The 17,293-nt window shown below is 35.4% G+C and overlaps 1 protein-coding gene across 1 annotated transcript in view; it reads left to right on the forward strand.

Moving 5' to 3' along the window:
* The window catches only part of LOC126833620 (protein slit), a 107,311-nt gene that overhangs the window by 56,709 nt on the left and 33,309 nt on the right, over positions 1–17,293 (forward strand). Inside the window, exons 2-3 of the mRNA XM_050565052.1 lie at positions 7,029–7,100; positions 9,101–9,172. Coding sequence (XP_050421009.1) covers positions 7,029–7,100; positions 9,101–9,172 — 144 coding nt within the window. The remainder of the gene's footprint in view (positions 1–7,028; positions 7,101–9,100; positions 9,173–17,293) is intronic.

Below are 17,293 nucleotides of genomic sequence, written 5' to 3' on the forward strand. Positions count from 1 at the left end.
GCAGTTTTGCCGAGGAAACAAAGTACACAAAAGCGCCATTTCTCCTTTTGCGCTATCCGAGTAAAACAAATTACGAGTAACAAAAACCAACGGTCTTGGGGGCCGGCTGTGGGGAGAGGGAGGGAATGTGAAATACAAACCCTTAATGTTGTTTTAAGATGCACAGACGCCGGAGCTCGTTATCTTACAAGGTAAATCACTTCGGCGGCGCACGCCAAAAACAATAAAAACCCTTTCGCGGTGGCCGCGCGAGGGGAGCCGGGACAGTCACCCGCGGGAACGAGGTCCGCTGTTATATATTATATTATTTGTGTGTACTCAAAGAGTTCCGTCTCGTCGTCAAACTCATAATTGTAGAACGGCTTCGGCTATAGGAGCGGAGTCGACCGGGAAAATATCCTGGGAAAGTGCCACCGTCCAAAAGAAAAGGGTGACCCACGACACTTGATAACAGCTGGGCTCTGTTCACGACGACAACAACGCTACAGAGTTCATATCAAAAGGCTCCAGGTGTGTGTGTGAATTTCCAAACTTTTCCAATCACTCTGGTCGACACCGGTCTCGGTTAATTTCCCAGGTTACACATTAAAATCGACTCTATAACGTCCACACAGCAATAAATCACGTTGACGGCCGCCGGTCACTTTATACTCGCAGGCTATTGATCCGCTCACGTTAAACGTTATTGGAATTGTTAATTGAGTCCGGCACGGCATGGCAGTCCGGTCGATTGTGCAATATCCAAGCTTTTGTGTTCAAAAGGCCGTGTATTGCGATTATTATTATTATATTATATTGTCTACAGCTGGCCGAGGTTAATCGATGGTATTTTGATACCGCTAATATTGTACCTACAACGCGTTAACGGTCGACTCGAACCATTTTGGCTAAACTGCAGCTGCCAATAATCTTCCATACTTCATTGTATAATATTTTATATTATTTTACAACATTCCATTACACTGCCATACAAATCTCGTTTGCGTTCATTCGTTTACAGCAGAAAAAATATACTCAACTAGGAGTCTATCCATTTAACCAAAATACAGGGTAAACTATACCGGAATGTCGAGCCTTACTTGCGGGAGAACTGCCGTTGTAGCTGTTTTCCTAAATAAGAAACGAGATCTGGAAGATAGCAATCATCAGAATTGCTGATAATGCTTAGCACGGTTTAGAGTGACAGTTAAATAGTGTAAAACTCGATTGGTGAAACGATATCAAGCCATATGGTTACAAGTAGCGACTGATCGTTGTGAAAACAGTGAGATGTTGTTCTTAGATAAATAAATAAAAAGAGTAAGATCTCGGTTAGTCCGGTGTTGATGTCTAATCCCCTCGAGCTCTGGTTTAATCTTATTACAATTCCTTATATGGCATAGTCGGGATTTATACAGTTATCTTGTTTTAGTTTTAAAATATTTGCAAACCGCATGCACATTCATACTCATAAAAAAAGCGTATCATTTTTTATGATATTATATTTTAATGTCAATACAACAGTGAAGTAGCAAGTACAATTTGTATAAACGATATAGTACTATGCTAAGTATTGTTGTTGTTTTCTTTTTATTTGTGGCCTAATTTATAGGAAATACGTAATTGGTGTGCTGATATCAAGTATGATTAATGATTATCCATTTTTGGGACTACTTCTAATTTGGTAATACAGCTAACTTTGTAGAGTTGTACCTTATAAGTCCTAGTTTAACCGGCCTCTATATGCTTATTAAAATAAATAATAAACAAATTAAGAGTTATAGTCTCTATGTAAGGAGTATTGCTAATTTCAGTAATGTTAAAAATTGATTCGATAAATAGGTACCCATTTACTTACTTAAATTAAACATTTAACTAGAGACTCAACGATATATTATTATTCGTATAGATCAAAACGACGTATTGTATTATTATATTTAAACGTCTTGAAAAAGTTGATATTTTCTTAATATAAATTTAATGTATGTTCAAAGTTGTTTAGTTTGAACTTATATATATATATATACATCAAGTGCGTAACGCTATAATATATATTCACCGCTATGTATAGTAAACACGAACGTTTTATCGAAGCCTTTTATGTCATTATGTTATATTAGGCTCGTTGTGCGATCGTTTAACGCTGTATTCCGTATTAAATCTCAAGCGTTTCGCCTTTCCTCGGCAAAGCCCTCCGGAGAGACGTTCACTCGTTTGTCAAACACGGTTGCGGGTGTAAAATTCGCAGGCAAACTTTTACATGCGATCCGCCGCGGCAAAGACTAATGAAAAACGAGAGGCAACTTATTAATTGGTCTTTTCCCTTCTCAAAAACTTTCGGTCCGGGGAATGCACGCACATACACTCACACTCACGTGTATTACAATATTTTGGACCGGCTACAAATTGCAATTTCCCATTATATCCCAATGAGCGTGCGCCCCCCAGAGAACATCTGCCGGGGCACGCGCGCCGGGACCCTTCTTTTTTTTCTGCTGGCCTAATGGCAACTACTTTTGACAGCGACCGCACGCTAACAAGCCTTTTCCTTTGTCGGCGGCCGCTCTCCCCACGCAGCACCTTTTTAAATAATAATAATAGCAATAATAATCGACGGAAATTTAATTATCCGAGCAGCCCCAATTTCAAAACCATTTCCGACGGTCTCTCCTCCGTCCGACGTCCCTTCTCGCACAAAGAACCTATCCGCAGATATACACTATACCGCCGCCCCTATTAACGCCGGTACCGTAGTGTTATAGGGTCAAAACATTATGACCAGACTACCCGGCTGTACAGGACTTGTGGCGTTCGGTATTTCATTTTCCATTTAGTACATATTATATTACTTACATGCGATAATATGGACCATATAATTGACCAGTTGATGCGAATGCCTATATTTTAACGAGAAGGTACTTTGCTTTTAAAAATTCACCCTATTACCGTCCACCGTCCAAATTGTATATTTTACATGTTATCGATTGCACGGTAGTTCAACAGTATTAATATTTAGCATTTGGTTCCTAATGTTTGGGTTTTCCACCCATTTTCTATTATTTTGCAATTTCATTTGGACAGATTATTTAACTGGAGAAATTATTTTGTCGCTGATTTCTTTAACTCGAAAATTATGAACTCAAAATATGTTATATTGCGCCAAGTTTTAGCAAAATAAGTTATTCCATTTTTGTGTATTCAGCAGTACTATATTTTATGTAAGTTTAAACGAGTTACAAAACTAAGTATTCGCGTCGCTGCGTTATGCGAGGTATTCAATTTCAGAGAAAACCTTGTATATATAAGAACTCTTTGAGAAACTAATTTTTTTTTGTAATACAATGAAATAACCGTTTAAGTTTATTATTTTAAACAGGTTTTATTTTTGTTGTTGTAATGATAATTGCTATAAGTTCTAATAGTAGTAATGATTTTTCGAGAAACACCAACGTTAAGCTGTCAAGTTGAAGTTTTCGGGCGTGACCAAAACGAATCAAATCCACTTAATTATTGTCACAACGGATGGGACGTCTACTCGATTTCGCCCTCGTCCACGCTAAGACATATTATATTATACATAAAAATCACTGTTCAACGTTTGACAGACGATAAGTTAAGCGATTGTTTTCTCACAGCCGTTCCGAGGCGAAGGGATTCACACACACACACGTCGCCTAACTTCAGCACATTAAGTCTGTAGGTCCAAGATTTATATATTAAGCCTACTCGACGGCATAAGTTAACCGCGGCGGTAGATTGACAGTGGATATTTGTTATTTCCAAATTTATTAGGGTTTTTTTACACTTTGTCCGGACAGCTGTTGATCGTATCGCGCAGGATGCTGTGTGTGTGTGATTTTTTTTTTTATTAATTTACTGTTTTCTTTCGAGAGTAGGGCTCCTGGGGGATGACGGAGAGCGCATTGGGTAAGACGTTGCGGGTGCCCAAGAGACAAAAACCCAATAGTTTTAATCGACCGTGATACAGTATTATACCTATGTACATAATTCTCGTGCTCGATAAAATATATATGTGAAACTATTTCGTAGTACAACACAATAATAATTAGACGTAACTGGAAATCGACCGAGTGGAAAATAAATGTATTCAAAAAACGAACCGAAAAATTCTAACCGATAAAATTTTATTAATGGATATTTTTCATTTTTTTCTTAAAGATTAAATCAAGTCTTAAACGTTTTCACATTAAAACGCCACGTGAAACAATAATTGAGCTCGCGAGTCTTGGAAGTATAATAAACTAAAAAACAAATATGTGTCTTTTTGTTATACGTTTTGAAACATAAAATGCTAAGTTCACGTCGTTGTCGTCTCGCTGCCTTTATATATATATATTGTAATAATATATATGATAATATTATGTCAGGTTTAATATGAAAATGCTAGTATATTATATGAACACAGAAGTCAACGGCACAGTATTGGAGCTGACGTTTTCTTTATGTTTTTCGATTTTTTTCTCATCGTGTGTCGAGAACAGACAAATCGATTGGTAATTCTTTTCCTTTAGTCGGTGGACTATACAGCTGTACAGAAAAACAATACTTACAGCTTACCGTTGCACTACTGTATCGTTCACTGTGGTCTTGAGACTAACAAATTGCCCTTTTTTTTCATGTATATTATATATTTATTTTGCGCTTTTGCTATTTGTTTTTTCCTGTATTTTTTTTACATGGACTTATCCTAAAAAAAAGGCTATCCAGAAACCCAAATACTACACTATATATGTACCTACCAAAGGGTGTGACCCGCCGCGCCGGTTGCCGTTTCTTGATATGTTCAAACAATAGCTGTTTAAATATTGTCACATGTTTTACGACAACTGCGCATTGGGTATACAATACACGTATAATTACCTGAACGCGGTAATTAGCTTCTTAGACGGACGAATGAATTATTTTACACGGTACAAGACTAGTGGCCCAGAGAAAATTATATTTTTATCACTATCTATATACATACATTCGTTAGGCCAGTACTCCACTGGAAACTTTTAAGAAAAACGAGGCTACTTAATATATATTTTTACATTATTTATGAGCCATCTAAATGAGCTGGACATTATGATATTTGTTTATTTAAGTATCTGTAGGGCGCTATAGGATGTCGGTTTTTATTTTTAATTATTCAACGTTCTACCCAGTCCAACAAAAATCATCATAGTTCTAAGTTTATTAAAAGTTATAATTATTATTGAGATTATGTGAAAACTTTAAAACTTATTTGCCAAACTTTGTAAAAAGTGACATTGACTCTGTTTGGCCCAAGCCACAGTACTATAAAAATAATTTTCAAAAATCGTTAAAAATATCATATTCTGGTAGAATTTTATAGGTAAACACGACAGTAAAAATTGTATTTTTATGGATCGCAGTAAAACATAAAAAATATTCAAAATTGAAGCCGGCGAGAGTTACTTAGGCAAAATTATTTTTTTAGTGTAATTGTACGCCATTCAGAGTATTTTCGCGTTCCCTGAATTTATGATAGTATGTATTCACTGCTCAATGACTATCGGTTACCGTTTTATAATCTTCCTATCCTGGATTACATTTTTTCTGGAAATATCCCCAGGCAAAAGTATAATACTCGTACAGTATTTTGAACGAAGCGTTTTAGGGGTTTATTTGTATGTAGCCGTTTGAAATAATGCTCGGACGGGATAACAGCGTCTTAACGGTAGACTCGCAGGATGAAGATGTGTTCTACAAGAGTGTACGGCAACCGGAATAAGGGAAAAAAATTATCGAAAGCGTATGAACGATTATTATGGTATTTTACATATTGTATTACATTGTTATATATGTATAGATGTACACACATAATAGTATATACTGTTGGACGGTTCTCGTCAAACCGAGGTATAACCGTTCGAGTGGAACGCCAGCAAACAAGTTAAGCGGCTTTGTCGATGAGGGGCGCTTTTTATCCGAAAGAGATTACCATCAGAATATTATGAGGTGGTCTCCTAGTGGCCGTGTGCTTCTGTGTATGGGTAGGTACAAAGAAATAAAATAAAAAAACACAAATCGACCATTTGCCGCCGCCGCCGCTGCTGGTGTTCGCTGCAGAGACAAAGACGTTGTACCGATAGGATTTCGATGGGCAAAGGAATTATTGACCGATTTTTTTTTTGAAAACCGACAAGATCAAAACTCAAATACACTATACCTAAACTGTAACGTTAAATGTGTTACACAGCCGATGGTTATCATGGGATGATATCGATAATGGTATATACCTGCTTGGGGGTACGTTTGTGCATCAATATTGTGGCATGAGGCGTGTAAAAATTAATTAAAAAATATGTTTACAACTGCTGTTATATAAGCAGCAGCATAGCCGCCGCCGCCGCCGTGGGTAGGTCGTTTCGGATGTAATAATAATAATACATAATGACGTGTGCGACTGTAATGTGCTTATTGTTTTGTCGGTGGTTTATGCGAAACGTATATTATATGATTTACGGGCAATATAAAAACGAATATATGGACCGTGGATATTCGGGTCACGACGTTAAAGCGCCTCTTAAAGACAATAAAAAAACCACACAACAACAGCACGGAATATTAACAACCGTCAAACGACAGTGTGTGTGGCGTTATTAAAACGCTAAAAAAAAAAAAAGTAAATATTTTTGGTTATGGTTGATGGTTAACGAGCAAAAGCCGGTAATGTCGATTAATATACACCACAATGTATCTACAATGGACATGTATGGTGTAACCGCAAACGTAAAAGACCTCCCTGAATGAAAGCAAACCAAATAAAATATATATCATTGTGATAATAATCAACGACCAGAGCATTCATACGGAGTGCCGTTGGCGCAACTAGAAGGGGGAGGGGGCAACTAAGAAAGTTTAGACCTTCTAAACCTTCTGAAATCTTACATTGGGGCCTGTGCCTGATGAACTTCCCTAGCCCTCCCCCCACCCCCTCTAGTCGTGCCTATATTCATTACAATATTGTGCTGTCGTCTATATATGTAAATCAAACTAATATTTTATTTATTTGTCGACAGGGATTTGCAAGGAAACAACATCACAGTGATATCGTCGACCGACTTGACCAACTTGACCAACTTACGAGTGTTGTGAGTATAATATCGTTTTGTATCTTATGTATTTAAACTTTTTTTTTATATAAATATGCATAATATAATAATATGGTAGTAAATACGTTTAGGAGTGTACATGTGTATATCACTAAAGGCAACATGATTTATGCTTTTCCGTCCATTTTTTTTTTTTGTGTATGTGTAGGTACAGTTTGTTGGCTTAGTCTGGCGACCTGTGAAAATTTAATAGAGCCCGCACCGACGGTGTACGTGGTACACTGAATAAATATAGAGCGGCTTTCAGACTTGTCCAATAACCGCTGTACACGGTCTTTAGGTTTTCGGTAAACGTACTTCGACATAAAAAGCCAATGCAAACACAGTAAAAACACAACGATAAACGATAATGTAGAAATGTAATTTATTTTGCTCTTTCTTTTTGTCCAGCTGACTTAATACTAAACGAATTTTCGGTATACATATATATATATATATATGTAGCTACTTTTTAATATTATTTTTCGATATTTCAACGGGACGGAATTGTAAACGAAAAGGGACGCGAAGGACAGATTGAAAAAAAATTAAATATATATATTATATTCTTTTTTCTTGTGTTAATAAGAACAAAAAAGTTATTTTTTCCACGCCAGTGAACTTCTTCGCCTACAGACTTTTTATTATTTATTCCAAGTACAAACATACACAGCATAATAATACAAGTGCACCCCGTAGCCACTTGTAAACACAGTATCTTCGGGTTTCTTTCGTTTCTCTTAGAGAAATTACATTTTTATTGCTTTTTCCATTCCGCATAAAATCAGCATATTCAATTATTTTACGGCTTCTATGTTGTTGTCAATATTTATTTAAATAGTCTGGCGTGCAATAATAGTATTTTCTTTCTTATTTTTTTTTATTTCGCTGTTTTATGTTATTGTTTTTTAAATGGCTGCAACAAATGGCGAACGCCGCATTCGTTTCTCATCCAAGTCGTTAAATATATTACATCAATTTAACTGACCAAATAAATATTATAACCTACGCCTTACTGTATAATATCAACTATTAATCCGAATGTTTTACACGGTCGTACCACACAGGTCCTTGTGTAATATTATGATTTAAGTGTTGTGTACCTACACCTATAATAGTTTTAAAAAAAAACCGAAATACCTACACATTTTATGATATTTCAAAAAGAGCACCGATTACAGAGCTAATGTTTAACCTTAATTACTTAAGCTTTATAAAAGGAATAATCTTTTGAATTGTACATTGATATATTATCAACTCGCAAGGTTTTGAGTTTTAATTACCCTATCAGGCTATAATGTGATTGATACTTTTCGATATCGTTGTCTACCTATCAGAATTTGTTTTATATTAGTTGAAAAAAAAAATGATAATAATAGACTAATTAATTTCAATGGAAAATACAAACGCCCAGAAGTGTATAGAAAAATACAAAAGCATAGAAATGTGAACCAAATGCTATACCATTGTATTTTATGTAATTTTTAAACTCACATGCGTCGCCTGAACATTTTGAAAAAAATTCCCTATCAACAAATGCCTTGAAAATTCAATAAGCAGCTATTTTCGACAAAGATCAATGTCCGCAAAAGCAAGGGAAACTAGCGCTGGCCACGTGGAAATTTTTTTTTTTTGTTGATTAGAATTTCATTAAGTCGGAAAAGTATGTTTTCAAACTCGAAGCGGACGCGAAAAAAATTAATTATTTTTATAAAGTATCGTTTTTTTATCATTTTTTTTTTTTTTTTTAATGATAACGCAGTCAAACGACAAGCCGAGAATTATTCTTCCGGTCCGAAGGATTCGCTACTAATTAAATTTGTTGTCTACACTGTTTATTTTACACTTAAAAAACGCAATCAAATCGTTTGTTGGCATTTCCAGTTCTTCCCCTTAAGCGACCCACGCGCGCCCTCCGAACTAGCGTTGTTTTTGCGGCCAAACTTTTTTAATTGGAAAAATGTTTCGTTTAATTTGGTTTTTTTTTTTTATCTTTTCAGGCAATTGTCGGACAATCAAATCCATACCATCGAAAAGGGAGCCTTCAAGCACCTCGGCCGATTGGAACGATTGTAAGTATAATAATATATTGTACTTGTATTTTGTAATGTGTTGCGTGTGAATCAAACCTATATAATATATTATATATTTATACCAACATGGGTAAATAAAATCAATATTTAGACTTATGTACATATTATTTATGCTGTCGATGCAAACGAAGGAAAATTTTGACGGGACCCGTTTAGTTTGTTCAACTATTTAATACTTAAAAGTCTTACCGAAATTAAAATGTCAAACACCACTGCTCGGAGTGCAGACAGCGCTGGTTCGTGTACATGTACATATAATAATATTATAACGACTGACACACGAATTACAAGCGTGCGGTAGACGTCTCGACGGTTTTGACAAATGAAACACAAGACGAAAAACAAACAAACAAACGCTTCACAGGAGTTATACAGAACAGCTATCCGCGGTGCTACGTTGTAGGGCACCATAGAAAAAAATCATTTCTAGGCACGTTAAATATTTGTGTTTCTGGCAACAGATCAGTGGTAAAAAAAAAATTAAAAAAACATTTACTCGGTCCCGTAGCTAAATTGTTATGTACATTGTTCTAAATCTAGCTTGTCAATCGATAATCCCGAAAAACGTTCACAGATTTTTGTTATTTACATAATAATATACAACACTACTTGGGGAGACAACACATTCTATCAGCAGTATATTGTTTTATGGGTTGCAATGTCCATGCTTTGGAACAAGTCTTGCAGGAATGACTCCGCAAGGTGGTCGGTAAGGTTATTTCCAGGATCTCGAAAATCATAATAATCTATAAATTTGTAATCTGATCATTTTTTTAAGTATGAAATATGTTCAAAAGTCACTTTTCTGAAACTTGCTTATGGACTTCTTAAGCCGGGTTTACAAGATTCACAGTGGATGATTTTGATATGTTGTACCCGGTTCTTTTTTTATGAACTCTTCCAAAACGTTCAGAGTGTAGCCCGGCTTGTGTATATACCCATTGTGCTTGCCTTTCGTCCCCTTTGGAGAATATACTCTGAATAACGACGACACCGCTTTCTCCAAGTTCTATTGTGACGGTATTCGTTTGTGCGAGCATTGAGACGACGCCGGGGGTTTTAAAAGCTATGTAAGATATTTAAACTACCGAACAATAATAATATTAATATATATATATATAGTATATACAGGGTGATCCACCCATTTTCTCGGAAAATATTAATATTCTGTAAATTGTTTTTTCCCTACACTTGTAGGTACATTTTTTACTATATTTTTCAACACTTAGAAAATTGTTATCTTCATCAGTCAATATTATTATTTAACGGGAACAAACCGAGTTGATAAGGTATCATGTTGAAAACGAGTGTCATACATCGGTCGGATCACCCTGTATATGTTCGTCATCGGACATATCTGTCGATTACTATTGTGCACAATTGCCGGTTCCCATTCACGGCGGGGATGACATTCCCGGGATTTCCCGGATATTAGCCCTTATACAATGTACATCATAATAATACAGTGACTGTGACGACGACGGCGGGGTAGCCGTCGTGGCCACGGAAAGCCTCTAGCTTACCGCATACTAAACCCAGGCGTGGTGTCTGGCTAATTAACTTATAATGCCACACACGTATATACATACATAGTGCTGTATGATATGCATAATGCGTGTATTATAATTAGTATTATTATTATTATCGTCATTCCGAATACACCGGCGTACGTATTGTGTACATACACATATCAGTATTCCAAACGATATTCACGGAGAGAGATGTCGCATTGCACACAGAAGCATTAAATTAAACATAGCGCATTTTGTCACTGCGAAAATGGCATTAAAAAAAAAAAAAAAAACAATATTATTTCATTTCGAACGATAATAAATTATTATCATTATTTCACCGGCAGTTTCTAATTAGTTAATGCGCGCGCCCTTCCGGTCAGTAGTGTAATCCGCAAACGCCGGTGTCACGCAGATCGTTTCAACCGTGTAAACCATTCAAACCCAGCAAAAGCCACCAGTTTCGCCCTTTTATTCACTGCACTTGACTCTGCAAGACCCGGGTCATTTTTTTGGCGCACAGCGACCTTGTTTGATTATATCTGTCGTTGCCAAGCTTCCTTATTCACTCGCCACAATAACCGTCTTGTACACTATTATTATTATGTCGTTTTTTTCCGTGTTCACTACATGATATCTGTCCGTGTTCCTTGTGTTGTAATAAATTGCCTACATGCTTTCTTTTTTGTCTTCCCAACGGAATCGCTTAATATTGTCATCGCGACGAATACACGGCCGTTCAAAAAATATTTTACATAGCAATTATATATTAGTCGTGGTTTATATGAACTATATAAAAATGTCACGTTAACTCCCAAAGCGGTGTAACTGGATGAGTTTGGTGTTTGGAATTATTACATTGTTTTTCTCGTGTAGTTTTTCCAAAAATAGCGACAGGCCGATTAAGAACCTACGACGAGACTTGTGTAAAGATTTCTTGATATTTTCCGTTTAAATATAACATTGAATTCACTTCACACGTTTTCCATGGCTTAGTGCACACTTGTTATAAGTCCACATTTTTTTTACAAAATATACTTTTTGGTACCAACAAAAACTGAATGCGCTAATTTCTAATAAAATATGTTCTTTAAATCTCAAATTTATATTTGTTGTGATATAATGTAATTTGCTCTCCTGAACAATTTTGTGACCTATGTATAATAAGTGTGCATCGATATTATAATTTTCTGTTCGGACCAGTGTGTCAGACAAAAAAGTGACAAATAATAATAATTTATCATGACCGGCGCCTTGGCCGTTGTTAAATTGTTCGAAAAATAATTTATTTTGTATAACGTTATACAACAAACGGACAAACGTTTTTGAGTTTTAAAAGCGGCAACTTACATTTCTCCCCCCGCTTGTCAACCGAAATAAAACAACACATTTCCCGGCCTAGTCTCGGCGCGTTTTAATTTATGTGGAGAACACGCTGGTACAACGACGTTTGTACAGTAATTTTAATTTGATCACGCTTTAATTTCGTCTTGCTTCTGTAATTTCATACAAATATATATATTTATATATATATATATATATATATATATATATATATATATATACATTACTTTATTGTCGGGCAATTTTCGTCGGTCTGCGCTAATGGTGCCGGTCGGCCGTTAACGACCGATGTAAACGGGTATTTTTATTTCCTCCCCGTCGGGATGTTTCTAATAGAATGTAATTGATACCTACTCAGAGTAGGCTACTCTCCAGAACACCACACACACACTCACATATTGTCCCTGGAAGATTGTATTTTTCGCGCTAGTCGACCTGCATGCTCGCATAATAAAGCCGGGGCCCGGGGCTAATTTATGTATAGACCCGACGAGCATATTAATACCGCAGGTGAGATTGCCAAAGGTCACCCAAAGGCTGCGGATAATTGCGTTTTGAGCCTTTTCATCCCGTCGTCACCACACAGCTTTCATTAAAGTCCCGTCACGGCGGCCGTCCATTACCGAACGGTTCGTGGCCAGGACACTTTTACCGCCGCCGACGCCCCCCGGGCAAATTATTATTATTATTATTAATACACTCCGAAATTCCCGTTTAATGAAAAGGATATAGCCAACGAATCGACCCTGGGCCCCCTCACCGCCCACCACCAGCCTTCCCCTCTGTTCGCACCACAACAATAGGCGTAGAAAATATTTTACCGAAATAAAATAATAATAATATACTACCGGGCGCCACCGATGAAACCAAAACCCGTTAAGTATGACGTTATACATTATTAATGGAGCCGGCAGTTGATAGCCGGATTCGCCGACCATGCATGACCGGGCGCGTTGCCTAAGTTTTTAGGGCCATCGGGTTTTGTTGTGCTGTTTTTTTCGTTTAGTCCCTTAACCAAGATAAATAATAAAATATCTCATTCGGGATTAAGAAAAACCGAATAAATACTATTCGACCCCACTACTACTGTCGGACAGCCGAATCCTCAATCAGCAATCTATTGTCTCTCATTTTTCCTATTACCAACCTACCGCTTGTATACATTGTTCTCTATTTGGCTACTTACATTTTTCCCTTCTCTCGTCGAACACACAATGTCACAATTGTGTAGTTTACTTTACTGTACAAATAGTAGTTTCGACTGAAAATTCAGCTTTAAGTAGCAAGTCGACTGAAATTTAGTTGACTTAGAAAATGTTCGGTTGGCACTTCCGCCAATTCAGCCAATTTGTATATAAATGTAACAGTATATTTTTTATCTTTGCAGTCTATACTTGATTATTCATGTGTTTTATTTTTAATACATATTCATAAATAAGTGGTTCGATTCATTTCTTATACTGACTTGTTCTTTTTTATACATTTTTTGAAGATAACACATTTTTAATATCTAGTTACAGAGTCGAATTTTTGGTAGATAATTATTAAGGTAATCCTAAAGTGCCTAAAGAATTGTTTGATGACTTTTTTACAATCTTACCATATGAATATGCATGCATGGTAATAGGAAGGCAAACATGATTTGCCTGAAAACGGAAAATCCTAAAAACATTCCTTTGTTTAGGTATTAAACAATTAGTAATATGTTTTTGTTTACTTTATTCTATGTGGATGTGACTTCATAGTTATTAAACTAAATGTATTTTTTTTACTTGACTTCAATATTTCTCATTACACATCAATATTCACAAAAAAATGTATATTTTTTTTTTATCGCCGTTCATACCCTTCTATAGTTATGTACATTTTTTTAAATTAACGTTCAGTAATCTGTAAACTCCCGGGTTGGCTTGCCAGTAAGCCGAACTACACTGAACGTTTTAAACGAAAAAAAAAAAACTTTAAATTAAAACAAATGAACGCAGTTTTCTTCAAAAAATAATCATAACACGCACTATTAGTTTAAATTACAAAAAATATTCGACACAATAAATTACACTAAGCCGCTTATAATCTAATTAAACGTTCATCCATATACATTTTAGTGTAAAACCGTCGACATATATTATTATTAAGCCGATAACGTACTACTATTATTATTATTAATAATATTGCGATTTTCGTGTACCGCCGTCGTCGTCGTTTGACATTTAAAGTTTAAGCGGTATAATGGCTGTCATTTGCACGAGTCTTTTGTACGGTAAACTTATATTTTGGCTGTTGACGGATTATCAGCCCCGGTGTGGCCGCCGCGTTCCCCCTTAACAGCTTATGTGCAAAATTAAGGATAATAAATATTGATAAACCACGCTGCGCCGTCAATGTAGTAGTTTTATACACAATAAGAAAAAAATCTGTTTCACCGGTTGCCATATATAATATTGAAGACTGCAAGACGCCATTAAGGTTAGTGGTTATTAAACCGTACCATCAGACGTGCAGAGCAGACTCTTTTAGTGATGCAAACCGTAGATTAGTTATTTTATGAAATTTTACTGCTCTAATAGCGTTGTACAATTTGCCGGGCACTACGTGGAGATAATAATAATTGCTGTAATGCGGAATTTATGTTTTACTACACGTGGGATTTGTCATTACAAACTATATTATATGCCGTTTTAGTATTTTATTATTGTACGTGTATCAGTTTAATCTGTATCCAAACGACGTTCAATAAAACAAGTTTTTACCAGTACAAGTTACAACCTCCGAAACGTTTAAAATATTTATATCAAACAATCAAACATAATATATGTTTAATATATTATATTTTAACACCTAATATAATAATAATTTAATAAAAAAAAAAAACAAGTAATTAAATTGTTTGACGACGATAAAATACATTTGTATTGAAACAACACGCTTTTAAACGGATTTTCCAACGATTTAATCATTTACATTTACATGAATATTTAGTAAAAGTATTATATACATAGAAAATACTAAACAGATATCTAGATTGAAAATTATATCATATGTTTACAGATTTTGGTCCAAATATTTTCAATAATTATAATGTAAATTAATTAAAACTATTTTTACATCTTATCATAAACAAAAATATAGATACTACATACAAAAATATACTGTATATTTTACAAACAAGGTTTTTTATAAATTGTTGAATTTAGCACCCCCCAAAAAAAAACAAAGCTGTACCTACATGAGTACAATTGTAAACATACTGAGTATCGTTTATTTGTAATATATCATATGGTTCAAACTATTTCGGTCCAGACTGTTCCTTTGATTTTAGGTAAATTTAAAATCCCACATAGACAGATATAGTCCTTTCGAACGAATCGCGTTAAGTGAGTGCCGACTGCTGAACGACAACCAAGACAAATAAACAGGAACGCAACGATCCGAGGATAACACACATAAAAACGCGTTGAAAAAATAATACCACATATTTTTACCCTCATGTGTTAAGAAAAAAAAAATCAGGGAGATAAAATAACGTACATAAGCGTTGCTATACTTGCACGTGATGGATGTATAGTAATCGCGTCCCTCTTGCTTGCAACAACAATAATAATAATAGAAATTATAAATAATATAAACTAGTTTGAACCATGTTATCTGTCATACTAATCTGCGGAATGTCAATTATAAAAAATATTGCAAAACAAATCTTAATACAAAAACGACAATATATATTTTTCTTTATTGTTTATTTTTTTAATCAGTATTATAAACGTTTTTGATCTGATGTCTCGACGTCGATTATATGTGCTGGCGAATTTTTCATTATAACTATTACAACGCTTTTTGCGGTATATTTCTCTCCAAACCGCAATTAAGAGTGTAAAAAAAAAATATCAGCTATTTTTTTTTATCTTTTTGGTGTCCGCGACAAGAGAGCAGATAGCGGGAAAATAATATAATATGTTCAGCCAATGTTATGGGGGAAAAAAATACTATACTATCGTCTTGCAAGAGACTTGCTATTTGGAGCGGCTAAAGTTTGCTTTGAACGGCCGTGCCGAAGAATTAGTTTTAATTAAAACTCCCACGGAAAAGCAAAACGATTTTCCAGCAGGTAATTAATTTTTAATCAGTTCTAAATAAGTTTTTCGATTATAATAGCTGTTCTCTTAACATTTTTACCGGCCGTAGGTATAGGGAAATTTCAATGTTGTAACTTGAAGCGACGACTAATCGATTGTCGGTGAACAGTGCGAAAGGATTTAAAAAAAAAAACAATATTATGGCGGAACGGTAACGAGAAACGCCTGGAAATCGTAAATCAATATAACGTACAAAGTACCTAAGTACAATATATAATGAGGTATAACGTACCTACAACAGCTAGGAAACACGGCTAAGCCGACGAACCATATAATAGTTAATTGTATCCGAATCCTTTTTCTATAATACTATTAGATATATGTAATATCTACAGCAGTGTATAGTCTATTAATCCCCGGGGAACCGGAAGTGGCCGAAATTGATTTATTTGTGATCCGTTGGGATTCGAAGCCAATTGCTACCGTCCAGTGCTGTATGGACTTTAAAGGGTGGTGAACTCGTGTAAGTAGTTGCCGACCGTACCGACCGATTGCAATACCTATAATTGTTGATGTAAATTTAGAAAATATTAATTACAAACGAAGAGAATTGAAAGTTTGGACATACCGAAATTGTAACAACTACACAGATGCCAGACAGTTCTGTCTGATGCCGAGCATCATTTTTTGTTACTTGTTTCGGCACCGAATAAATAAATCATCAATTGTGAAGGGGAAAATTTCAAAAATTCCTTTATAAATTATTAAGACAAAACGCTCGTTGCAAATGACTAATGCAAATCCGAAACAATGTAAAACGCGTTTGCGCGCAGTTGTGAGTTTTTGTTTTGTTTTACATATTTTTTTTTGATAAATGAATTCGAAAATAGAGTTTGGACTCTGGGATATGATTAACTGTCGGGTCGTAAATCATGTTCACCAGACAACTAGTCCATTTGTCTTGGAACACCGATGATTTTTCGCCGTCGAACAATTTGTTTGGCATATACTTCATTTTCCGTATAAGAACGGCTAAACGACCGTGGAAAAGTCATATTTTGTCGTTAGTATTGTGTAAGTAAGCCCGGCGACGTTAAACAATACATAATATAACATTAATTTGCTTATAGTTTTAATTAGGTATCTTTCTCGAGATCTCCTCCCCGGAAAAG

This window comes from Adelges cooleyi, unplaced genomic scaffold (assembly GCF_023614345.1).
Source record: "Adelges cooleyi isolate 19-005CV unplaced genomic scaffold, UGA_ACOO_1.1 ACOO_flye_CR_arks_rails_tigmint_CR_PRNA_2, whole genome shotgun sequence".
In the NCBI taxonomy this organism is placed as follows: Eukaryota; Metazoa; Arthropoda; class Insecta; order Hemiptera; family Adelgidae; genus Adelges; species Adelges cooleyi.